The 11,711-nt window shown below is 27.7% G+C and overlaps 2 protein-coding genes across 5 annotated transcripts in view; both read left to right on the top strand.

Annotated features, from left to right (window-relative positions):
- Positions 1 to 2,719, top strand: part of LOC108690260 (protein FAM136A-like) — a 4,653-nt gene extending 1,934 nt beyond the window's left edge. Inside the window, exons 2-3 of the mRNA XM_018197455.1 lie at positions 2,157 to 2,297; positions 2,519 to 2,719. Coding sequence (XP_018052944.1) covers positions 2,157 to 2,297; positions 2,519 to 2,719 — 342 coding nt within the window. The remainder of the gene's footprint in view (positions 1 to 2,156; positions 2,298 to 2,518) is intronic.
- A 1,664-nt stretch (positions 2,720 to 4,383) lies between these two features.
- LOC108690258 (acyl-CoA:lysophosphatidylglycerol acyltransferase 1-like) lies at positions 4,384 to 11,465 on the top strand. Of its 4 annotated transcripts, XR_001931876.1 has the most exons (8): positions 5,252 to 5,303; positions 5,808 to 6,418; positions 8,981 to 9,198; positions 9,279 to 9,493; positions 10,094 to 10,367; positions 10,587 to 10,738; positions 10,817 to 11,102; positions 11,355 to 11,465. XR_001931876.1 is itself a non-coding variant. In XM_018197453.1 (7 exons), exons 2-7 carry the CDS (start codon positions 6,381 to 6,383, stop codon positions 11,042 to 11,044), a joined length of 1,125 nt encoding a protein of 374 aa, XP_018052942.1. In that variant the 5' UTR covers positions 4,384 to 4,404; positions 5,920 to 6,380; the 3' UTR covers positions 11,045 to 11,184. The 4 variants fall into 4 exon arrangements, 3 of the variants coding, with proteins under 3 accessions (XP_018052942.1, XP_018052940.1, XP_018052941.1); XM_018197453.1 differs by lacking the exons at positions 5,252 to 5,303; positions 11,355 to 11,465 and adding an exon at positions 4,384 to 4,404 and having other exon boundaries at positions 5,920 to 6,418; positions 10,817 to 11,184; XM_018197451.1 differs by lacking the exon at positions 11,355 to 11,465 and having other exon boundaries at positions 10,817 to 11,184.
- The last annotated feature ends 246 nt before the right edge of the window (positions 11,466 to 11,711 follow it).

The following is an 11,711-nucleotide window of genomic DNA, read 5'->3' as shown; positions in this document are numbered from 1 at the left end:
TATATCAAATCATCGGAAACTAAATCAAAACTGAGGCTAACATGATGTCATTATGCTAGCAAAAATCGCGCGAGGATTGCCATGTCAAAAAATAAAAGCAGTAGAAAAGCATGAAATAATGACTATCATGGAATAATGACAAAAATACATCATTATTATATTAGATATGTTTATAGGATTAATTCTTTTGTTTATCGCTATACGATCTATCATATTTATCTTTTATTCAAATTTATCATAAACAAATATAAAGACTGTAAAATATGGTCTTTAATGAGAATGAAAGTGTATATTTATTTTCAAATCTATATTTTGTTTTATCAGCTTAATTTTTCTGATACAGTTCTTGTAGAGAATTGAAAATATCGAACTAATTTTCTTTTTAAACTAGTCTTGATGAAAAAGTAATTTATCTTTATCGTCATTATTATTATTTTTTACATATGAATACAAAATGTATTATTACTAATATCATGAACTTAGCAGAAATTCTGAAGCATTTTTAATACTTTTTTACTGTAAAAAAAGGCATCAAGTTATACTTGGCATTACTTAACGCAAAACCATTTTGTAAATAGATTCTTAAATATAATGAAAATTAAAAATAATATCATAAAACAAAAAGAAATGTAATTAAAATGCAAATTGTTTTTATTCAAATCAAAACAAAAATGTTCAAAACGTAATGATATAAAATAAAAAACAATGCTATGAAAAAAAAGTAAAATCAAAATAATATATTAAGTATTTATTACATTCCATCATTCATCAAGTCCTATAGTTCTCCTAGCGGCGACTTGAGAATGTTCTTACGATGTAGACATCCTTTGGATATCCTTTAAAATGTTATATAGGATAATCTCTTGTAATAGATTTAATATAAAATATAAAAGATAATATAAAATATAAAAGATATTTAAAATATAAAAGATATTTAAAATATAAAAGATATTTAAAGTGTATAAAATATGACGACATTATAATGAGAATGCGAAAGATAGTGTAACGAGAATGCAATAGATAGTATAACGAAAGGCGCAGAAATTGAAAATGGATTTTTGGTAATAAATAGAAAGCTGTAGACACAAAAAAACGAAAATGAACAAAATCTCCAGCAAGAGCATATGATGATTTGACTTTGAATGATGTTGTTAAGATTAAGGCAAGGTCACTTAGAATTTTTAAAAAATAAAATCCCTTTTTTAAATTAAATTTTCTCGTAGCTTATCTCCAGAATTTTTTAAACACTAATAAAACAATTTTTTATTAAGTATTTTTTAAGAGTAAAAACTTGAAAATTACAGTACCGCCAGTGTTAACATTACTCAAAGTGTCCGAGTAATGTCTAAACTCTCTTAAATGTCATTCAGGTTCACCTTGTGACCTTGATAACATTTGTCAATTGCTCCTTTTACTTTCATCTTTATGTAAAAATAAAAAATTAAAAAAACAACCTCTAAAGGCCTTTTAATCAAATATTATATATTAAAATCATAACTCTTATCAATATTCAAGAGACTGGACATCGAAGGTGGAATCACACGATGCTCGATTTCTTAAATGAGTATATGTAGACATGCATGCTGCTATACTTTTGCTTCATGCTTTGATGCATACAGTCTAACTATTTGACAAATAACTATGAAATTAGCAATTGTTTCTTTTTGATTGGTGCATGCAAGGAAATAAGAAGTAATTCATAATAAATATAAAAATCATGTATATGCAGCGCTCAATTCATGAACGAATTCTAGCATACATCAGAGCAGGCATGACTATATGCATGTTATCATTCAAGAGATCGAGCATCATGTGATTCCATTTTTAGATAATGCCGGCAGTTACTGTACTCTCAAGCCATATAATTCAAAGAATGTTTAATGAAAAAATATTATTATATTTTGAAAAGCTCTCGAGATAGCTACATGAGAATATATGCAATAAAAAATAAAGAGTCCTATTTAAAAAATTTGAAGGACTTTATCCTGACTTTGATGACATCCAAGATTTAAACCAATGGTACTGTTTTGTGTTTCCCTCGAAGTCACGAAACTTTTGTTTGAATCATTTTTCGATTTAACGCTGTGCTTCTGAGTATTTGATTAGACTCTTTAAAATGGGACAGTCTGTATATAAAATTATATTTGTGATTTTAGAGGGATATGCATAAGTGTGCTGCACAATGTTGTGAAAATGAATCATATAGCATACAAAAAGTACATACCTGTGTGGAGAATTGTAGTTCCTCTTTGAATAAAGCACAACAATACGTTCAAGGAGAGTTTGAACGAATACAGGTAATAAAATTTGTTCAATTTATTTTAATCTCTGTAATTTAGCTGTTTGTGTATTTTATAATATTTTGCATAGGAGACTTAAATCCAATTTACATAAGTAAGTGAAACATATGTATAATGTTAGATATTCAAGCTAAGAGAAACTCAAGACAAAATATCTCAATTTATAATCTTTCAAAGAAGTATGTCCTTGCTTTTATTTAATTTATAAAATTTTTCAGAATCGCTTACAAAGGTGCATAATGGAATGCAATGATAATATAAAAGACAAAATGGGTCCAAACCCGACTCAGATTGAAGTGGATAGATATAGCGAAGAATTTGAAAAATGTGCCACCAAGTGTGTAGACTCTTATTGCGAGTTACTACCGAGTTTGGAAAAAACTATGAAGAAAGTCCTTAGTAAAAATGAATTCTCGTAACATTTTTTTCACTTGGGAAATAAATATCAACTGCCTCTTATTTTTAACATCTTTAATTAAAAATGTTCTATATTTTTAGTAGTATATTTTCAGACGAAATTTATTTACAGATACGAAGTAAGTGTAGCATTTGAATATTTATATATATGAATTTATTATTGCAAATATATATACATATATATTCGATGTGATTATTTTATACTAATGTATTTAATACAGATATATTTGCATATATCTGTATTAAATATCTTTTCAATACAGATAGCATTTATCTTGTCGTAATAAACCAAATTATCGCGTAATTAATGTAAATTATACGAAATCGACGATACATATAACAAAAATTGTTTATTGACCTGATAAGTTTGATAAATATTTAATTTCAAAACTTTTTTTTTAAATCAGGATAACTGAAAAATCAATAAAATTTTCAATTAATTTGGTTTATATTCATATTTGATAATTGGGATGCTAATAGAGGAGACCAGGGTCAAAAATAACATGAGTATTTTGAAGTTATAGCATTTATATAAAAAATGTTATAAACAAAATATAAAAGCGTAAAGAAGCAATAGAAGTTTATAATATATTTATCACAACTTCTATCTCTTCCTTACACTTGCATATTTTGTTTATAACTTTTTTTTATGTAAATGTTACAACTTACCGTGTTACTTTTAACTCCATACAGTCTTATCAAATAAAACTTAATATTAATTAAAAATTTTATTCAATATTTAATCCCTTCTTTCCAATTATCATGTATACATGTGATGTGTTTATTCCTATCTGTTTATTATTCTTATCGTCTTGCCTAAACAAGCTCTACCTACCCATACTTATTGTCCTACCTACCCGCATTTTTATTTAATTGTGCCTATTCAGGTATACCTATCTACATTACCTACTTCATAAATATGCAATAATACCGCGAATATATTGGATTGTCCGGAAAGTTCGTGCCGACTAAAATTTAAATTTTAGTATACATTATTAAATTAAAATTTTCTGCGTTTCAATTTTCTTTCAACACGAACTTTCCGGACAATCCAATATGTCATACTGCATTCATCAGAGAAAGTAGCTTTTCAATTGTAAAAAATTCTTTAACGATTGGTTTTTGCTTTGATTCCTTATGGATTTAAATGTATAAAGCAATCATATTGAAAAATTTTATAGTTGCAAAACTGCTTTCTCTGCTGAATGCAGCTAACACCCTCTCCTATTACATGCTGATAAATTCAGCGGGATGATCTAATCGCAATCATAATAATAAATAAGTAATAAACAATAATTATTAAAATAGACTTTCAATCTTTAAAATACAAAAAAAATTAACAGAGCTAATGAGAGTAATAGATTAAAAAGATCTACAAAACTTGCGCTTGATTATCCGTGCTGACTCTCATTAGTCCTGTTATTTGTTATTTTTTTTGTATTTTAAAGATTGAAATTTATTATCATCTAATAAAATTTATTTTGTCCTGAGGATTTAGTACAGAGACGAACCACATCTACTTTCGACGATACGATTTTATCGACGTGCTACAAATTGTTCGCGGAACTGCAGCTAGCGCTAACAAACACGATCATGATGTCACTAATGGTATCGTGTTATGTCACAATTGCGCTCTATCAACGCTATTTCTTCCAGTAGTGTATTGGTAGTGTTAGCATTTACAGATGTCCGTAAACGACCCTAGCGTAGCGTTGATAGGGTTTAACATTTGTCAAAATTAGATTAGAATGTTTAAGGGGATTCTCCAGTGTCACCAAACTCTTCTCTCTTAGAATTTCGTAGAATAAATACGTAATGTGTGAATTCAAATTTCAAATTTTATCATAATGAATGCAATCTCAATTTTAATCTCTGCTGATGGCTCCAGCCACTAGGCTGAACGTTCTTGCTTGTGTATCATCTTTAATTTTTCAAAGTTTCTGCGAAATGCAACTTGTGATTTGATTTCATTGTAAATGTGGAAGTCAGAGTATCTTGTTACTGGTAATTTTCAATTCCCATATACGGAAAAAAGTTACTGTGTGTATAGTGCGGTAGGGTATTCCGTTGGAATTGCTTATTAGATGTAGATATGTTTTTTCTTCTGAAATCGACAACGGATGCTCAAGAGTTCTTCTTTTTATCTGATTAATTTACTTATTTAGTGTAACCATTAATTTTTTGATCTAGTTTCTACATTGTTCGCTTCGGTCTAGCTGCAAGCTATCATAGAGATTGCAATTGAGATTGCGTTCTGTTATTCACTATGAGAAAATAAAAAATTTACAAATACTTTACAAAATCTTAAAAATTTTAATTGTAGGGAAAAGTTTGGTTGGTGAAAACAGAATCTCCTACATTAACTTAATCTCGACGAATATATATTTCTCTGGTTAAACGCTATTACCAATGCTACGCTAGGTAGTAGCGTAGCATTGGTAGATCATTCATGGAATTTGCTAATGCGCTATTGGCTCTAAGAACAGCATTGATAGTGTTTGCATCCATAGCGCGAATATAATATATATCTCCCCGAACGCATCTAAAGTGGATGTAAATTACATAGCAACGTCCACTTTTCTTAGGGTACATCGTCCATTTTTCAAGGCTAAAGATAAATCAATATTTTTTTTTTTCATATAATCGTGCTACATATATAATACAATTATTCGAACAAATATCGATTTATCATCTTTAGCCTTGAAAAATAGACGATGTATCCTAAGAAAAGTGTTGCTATGTAGTTTACATTCACTTTGTTAGAGGGCAGTAGTGCGCGGCAACATTTTGCGGTTACAAGTTTTGGGTTGTCATGTCTTCTTTCTGATTAAAAAAATTTTTTCAGATTATTGAATTTTATTGTTTTTTTTTTTTTATTATTCTAAACTATTAGAAGTTGGAATTGTAATTTTTTATTATTCTTTATATCTTCTTATCATAGATATTCCTTCTAGTTTCTTATAATCAAACTTTACTTTAAAGCGAGCGCTTGCAAAATGAGTTTCCTTTTAATTGGATTAACTGCCAAAGTTGCCGCCATTACGTGCAATGCACATAATGGCCCTACTTTTTATACATTTACGGATGTAGTACAGTCACAAACCTCTATTTTCGCTGATGGCGCTGATACTACGATTTTATCGGCGTGTCACAAAAGTGCTTGTGGTACATAGTATTCTTGTATCTCTAAAACGGACATTAGTGCGCTAGCGTACGGGAAGTTAGAAGCGTTGCAGGAAAAAGATCGAGATGGCCGTTCTCAAGTTTCTCTCCGGTAGAATACAAGACAACAAAAGCGATGAATAACGAAATATTTCAACGAAAACGATCTATTTGAGATTTAATTGGCGGTAGAGGCGAGAAGAATACATAAATTATTGACAGTTTACTCGCATTTCTTACGTCACAGTAAAAGCGTTGAAGATAAAACGTTTATACAATACAAGAACGAAAGATCGAGTGCGAGTATTGAATCTTGCAGATACATGCTTACGTTGCAGTAATTCCAAGTAATTCTTGACGATCAAACGCATTCATTGATCTGCGTGTGTCATCCAGAATAATGATTCCTTATTATGTAAATTACACATAAGGAAATGCTATGGTGAAGAAAAAGTGTATGAAATTCTTTCAATCTTTTGCAACGGATGGTGGCATTCGAAAATGACTGACTCTACCTCTGCCGCCTCTTCTTTTGCCAGGTAACGTTTGCTCACTTATACAAGTTTCACGATTTTTCGCGTAACTATAATATTTGCTACATTAATTTCAAGTTTTTAAATGATACACAAGATAAATTATATTGTATGAACATCATGATATAAAAGATAGTTCATGTGTTTCGTGGAAAATATGCATTTAACCTTATATTTTATATAGAATGAAAGAAGAACAAATGAAGATGACTGACGAGAGAAAAATAGATAGACCAGTATTCATAGTCGGATCTTATATTTAAGACCTTAAGTACAGTCTTAAAATGTTGTGAACCAGAATAGAGAGCTGTATTAGCATCTTAAGACATTACTTATGACGATCTTAAAATAAGAACGAACTATGAATCCATCCATAGATAGATAGATGAGAGAGAGAAAACATCCAAATACATAAACCTTTAAAACTCTTAACTCTTTTTTTTTATAAGTTTAATATCTTTGTATTTGCCATTTTTGCTACATTTTAATGTAACGTGTTATGATAAGAACATAAAATTTATTAATTATATTTAAGATTTTAGAAGAAATACAGATTAAATATGTACATGTTTAATATTATTTAATATTACAAATACATAGTAAATATATATACTAGGATGTATTGGTTGTATAATCCCTGGGAGTAAATTTAAAGACTTGAAATGTGTTTAATATTTACACTTCAAATAAGCTATACATATGAAAGTTGTATGAATAAGATTATATTTTTATTTAATAATCTATTTTTATAGTTTATTTTAGTCTATTTGTTATTAAAAATTAAATTATTTCTTACAACATTAAGAGAAATTTCAGTTTTTTTGTGCAAGTATTGTAAATGTTAAAAGTAATTTATAAGTTTCATTGTGATTGTCTATTTATTTTGTAAATAAATAGATAAAATTTTATTTATTTACAAAACAACTAACCTGTTCATTGCAATGAATCTATATATTATATATCATTTTGAATATTTAAAATATTTAAATAAAAAATTCTGATTTAAAAAAAAATATATTTCTTAATATTTTCATTAGAGCATTCGTATTTATTTCTTATTGAAATAATTTTTTATTATCCATATAGAAAATTGCTACATTTTTTCTAGTACTTTTTTAAATGTAATATAAAAAATATTTATATATTATGTTAGATTATGTTTAAGCTGTGATAATATATTATAAGGTAGAAGAACTGGTACTGTGATACTCAGTATTATGATAGATTAAATTAGCACAGATATTTAGGAACGAACAAAAAGTTAGGAATAAGATATTTGTGGCGTAGTGAAAAATTATAGATGGAGTTATATAGTGTTAGGTTTTTTGCAGTATGAAAGAATGAGTATGGTTAAGGAATTTAGTGTAAACCAAGTCCCTTCTTGGCTGTAAGCTGAAGTAATAAAGTTCTATGTAATGTAAAATAACTAGTAATTTTTTCAAAATTTTTTTAATGTTTTCAAAATATGTCCAATAGGTTAAAAACACTTTAATTACGGTATAATAATCGATATAAATTTTGTTTATTGTATATCTTTGATAAATAATTTACCATTTAAATTATATGATCCTTTTTATATTTTTCATGAATTATAACGTAAAAAAGAAACAGTACAAATTATAATCTAATCTTTAGTGCTTGATACGATAATCTAATAATAATAAAATATTCATTATATGTATTTATTATAAAAATAACCAGTTTTTAAAAATGCAGGAATTAAACAAGAATTAATAAAACTAAATATATAAAACTTACTTGTATCAAAACAATATAATGTAAAACAAGGGTATATGAACAAAAGTCAGATTACAGTTGCTGAAACATCATAATATTTCAAATAAAATAAAATAAAACATACGTTTCGACCAGACAATTAGGTCATTATCAATGTTGTTCCGATAAATATAAAATTATATCCTAACGGTTATATACGCAAGTTATTCTAACAACTATAATTACATACAATTAATCTAGTTACAAAAAATAAAAAAAAATAAAATTTTATATTTACCGGAACAACATTGGGCACGTTCAAATTGACAAAGCGGCTAGCCTGTTCGCCGAGCAAATGAATATAATTGGTTGTTATAGATCCAACCAATCATATTCAATCGCTCGGTAAGCATCTAGCTGCTTTGCTGTCTTGCCCATTGATAATGATCTAATTGTCTGGTCGAAATGTATTTTATTTTACTTGAAATATTATGATATTTTAGCAACTGTAATTTAGCTTTTGCTCATTGTTTTACACTTATATTGTTTTAAACAAGAATTCTTATGTTATCTAAAATTGTTTTTATTTATAACATTTTAGAATGACACTTTGAATTGTATATTATTTCAACATATTTTCGTTAAAGTACTAAATTTGAAAATATATTCTTTTTTATGACGGAAGATAGAAAATTTTTATATACATGAGGAAATGTTTGGAATTTCCAATGCATATCTTTAATATATAATATTCTATTAATAACAGTAATCTACTATCAATAAGACTTACAAATAAATCAATCTATTTATTTCTATTTAGCATATGTATATATATTCAGCATATTTTTGTAGAATAATCAGCAACATAGTGACTTTACTGAAATGTGTTGTGCGGACGGCATTTGTGATAGTAAACAATGTCTATTGCATACCTACGTATGTAGTATGGATGATGTTATTGTTTCCTGTAAAAATATATCAACCTCAAGTGTACTGGCGAATCGAAGGCCTATTTTTCCACTGGTTATTGGCAATGGTATCAATGTGGACTTGGTCTGCAGGTTACGACAGTAAGTATTATTGAAAGAATGCAAATTAGAAAAAAATAAGTTTGTTGAAAAGAGAGAAAAATAAATTTTTTGTTCTCCAGTAATAGAGCAAGGTGATGACATACAGAAAATTATAAGCGAAAAAACATTAGTTATAGCGAATCATCAGAGCACTGGTGATGTTCCTATATTAATGACAACATTTAACGCCAAACCAAATGTTCTACCTAATTTAATGTGGATAATGGATAGGGTGTTTAAATTTACTAATTTTGGGATAGTTTCTATATTGCATCAAGATTTTTTCATTATATCGGTAAGTGCAAATTTGTTTCTTAAAAATGTATACAGAATATTCCTTGAATCAGTCGCTATTTTATATGTATGTTTAAATTTTACACATGACTCGACGAAAACTATTTTTATGTTTGTATGTTCCTATATATGTCTCTTACAGTCATGTTTTTGTTTATGTGTTTCTCACTATTTTAGATATCGACGATAGATTTGTGAATTATATTGCAAGTATAAGTAATTGAATTAGGATCGAATAATTAACATGTTACATAATGTTATATCAATGAATTTGTATACTTTTTATATACTATAAGAATATAGAAAGGAAAATATATATTATTTTAAAAAACAATTTAACGTCGGTTAAAAAAGGAATAATTTTTTGAATTTTTTTTATACGATTCTTCATAAAAACCAACTTTTAAAACGTTCTATTATTAATCCATCGAAATTATCTAAAAAATCATAGCACCAATTCAAGGCAACATTCTGTATATACAGGATCTATTAAATATAGGTTTATACTATTTACTTATTTTTTACAAAATATAATGTAATATAATGTAACAGAATTCGAGTTATCTGTTACCTTCAGCTAATATATATTAGATAACTATAGGGACGTAAACGAAGGGAAGAAAGTTTAAAACAATTACAAAAACATCTCAAAGATTCGTACATACCACGAGATAGAAAATGGATGGTACTTTTCCCGGAAGGAGGCTTTTTGTGTAAAAGACGAGAGACCTCGCAAAAATATGCTAAGAAGAATAATCTGCCTATTCTCGAGAATGTGACTTTACCAAGAGTAGGAGCTATGCAGATGATTTTCGATACCCTTGGACCAGCAGGGAATAGGAATACAAAGGATCAATACCTGAATAGTCGACCAAGTATAAAATTATATTTTGTATCATAAATTATTGCATGTTAATTTTATTATTAATATATTAATATGTACGTATTATAACATATAACTTGATAATGCTTTCACAGTTTTCAACGTATATCTTATTATATATCAATATATACATATATCAGTGGTAAATTTTACTTATAGTGGTATTATTGCAAAATATATTTTATATATATGTAATTATATATCTATATAGGTTTGACGGTAGTTAATCCAGAAATTAGTTGGGTTCTTGATATAACAATAGCGTATCCTCAAGGTAAGCCGCTTGACTTGCCTACTATTATAACTGGTTCAAGACCTCCGTGTGAGACGGTATTATTTTATCGACTTTTCCCTAGTTCAGTGGTAAGTGACTTGACATGAAATATAATTTATAATATAAATACGCACAGCAATATGTTACGTGATATTTTATAATGATAGGTACCTCGCGAACCAGAACAATTATCCAGATGGTTATATGATAGATGGGTAGAGAAAGAGGTACTATTGGAACATTTTTATAAACATGGATCATTTCTTGGCACAAACGGAGGAAGTACCAAAGTACATCAGGATCCATTAAGATTCCTAGTCCTTCATTTATTCTTTATAACGTCTAGTTATATACATTATAGCATGCTTACGTATGTACTATCTTGCTTTTGGTAAGATGTTTTTATATTATGTGCGACGCACGATGGTCCAAGAAGGAAATCACAGTAACGAAGTAAGATATCCTTGCCTTAAATAACCATTTTCATGTTTATGAAAATAATTCTAATAAATGTAGATTATTAAATTCAACAGTATACCCGCATTATACGTCACTTGTAACACTTATTTTTATTTAACAGTTGCAAATGAATGGTATTAAGAATTGTATTTGTATTTTAAACATGAAGTTATTATATAATTTTTATTTTTTAAATTTGATTTCAAACTATTAATATATTTTACATTTAGCAAAATACAATTTCAGTTACGTTTCTAAGTCCGGAAAACCACTTTGGCGCGCAATTCGAGAGACTACAAACGTGGTATATAATTCACATGAAATTATTTAAAACATTCAAGATCCAGCTTCAATTGATATAGGCATTACTTCTTACTTATTGAAAATACAATTTGTTTCTGTAATTTTTAATTGCTCTACATAGCTTTAAAATTATTTTTCTCATACTATATATATTCTATACTGTACAAAGTATAAGTTACATAACAAATCTGTTTTTATAATAAATTAATATTCATATATCTTCGAACTTGACAATGAAATATTCTTAGAACAAAATCGTTGGTGTGACGCCAAATTGTAAATTTATTTTCTTCACTTTTG

Source organism: Atta colombica, unplaced genomic scaffold, assembly GCF_001594045.1.
Source record: "Atta colombica isolate Treedump-2 unplaced genomic scaffold, Acol1.0 scaffold300, whole genome shotgun sequence".
NCBI lineage: Eukaryota > Metazoa > Arthropoda > Insecta > Hymenoptera > Formicidae > Atta > Atta colombica.
The sequence above is the reverse complement of the archived record's forward strand: the minus strand, read 5'-3'. Positions and strand labels throughout refer to the sequence as shown.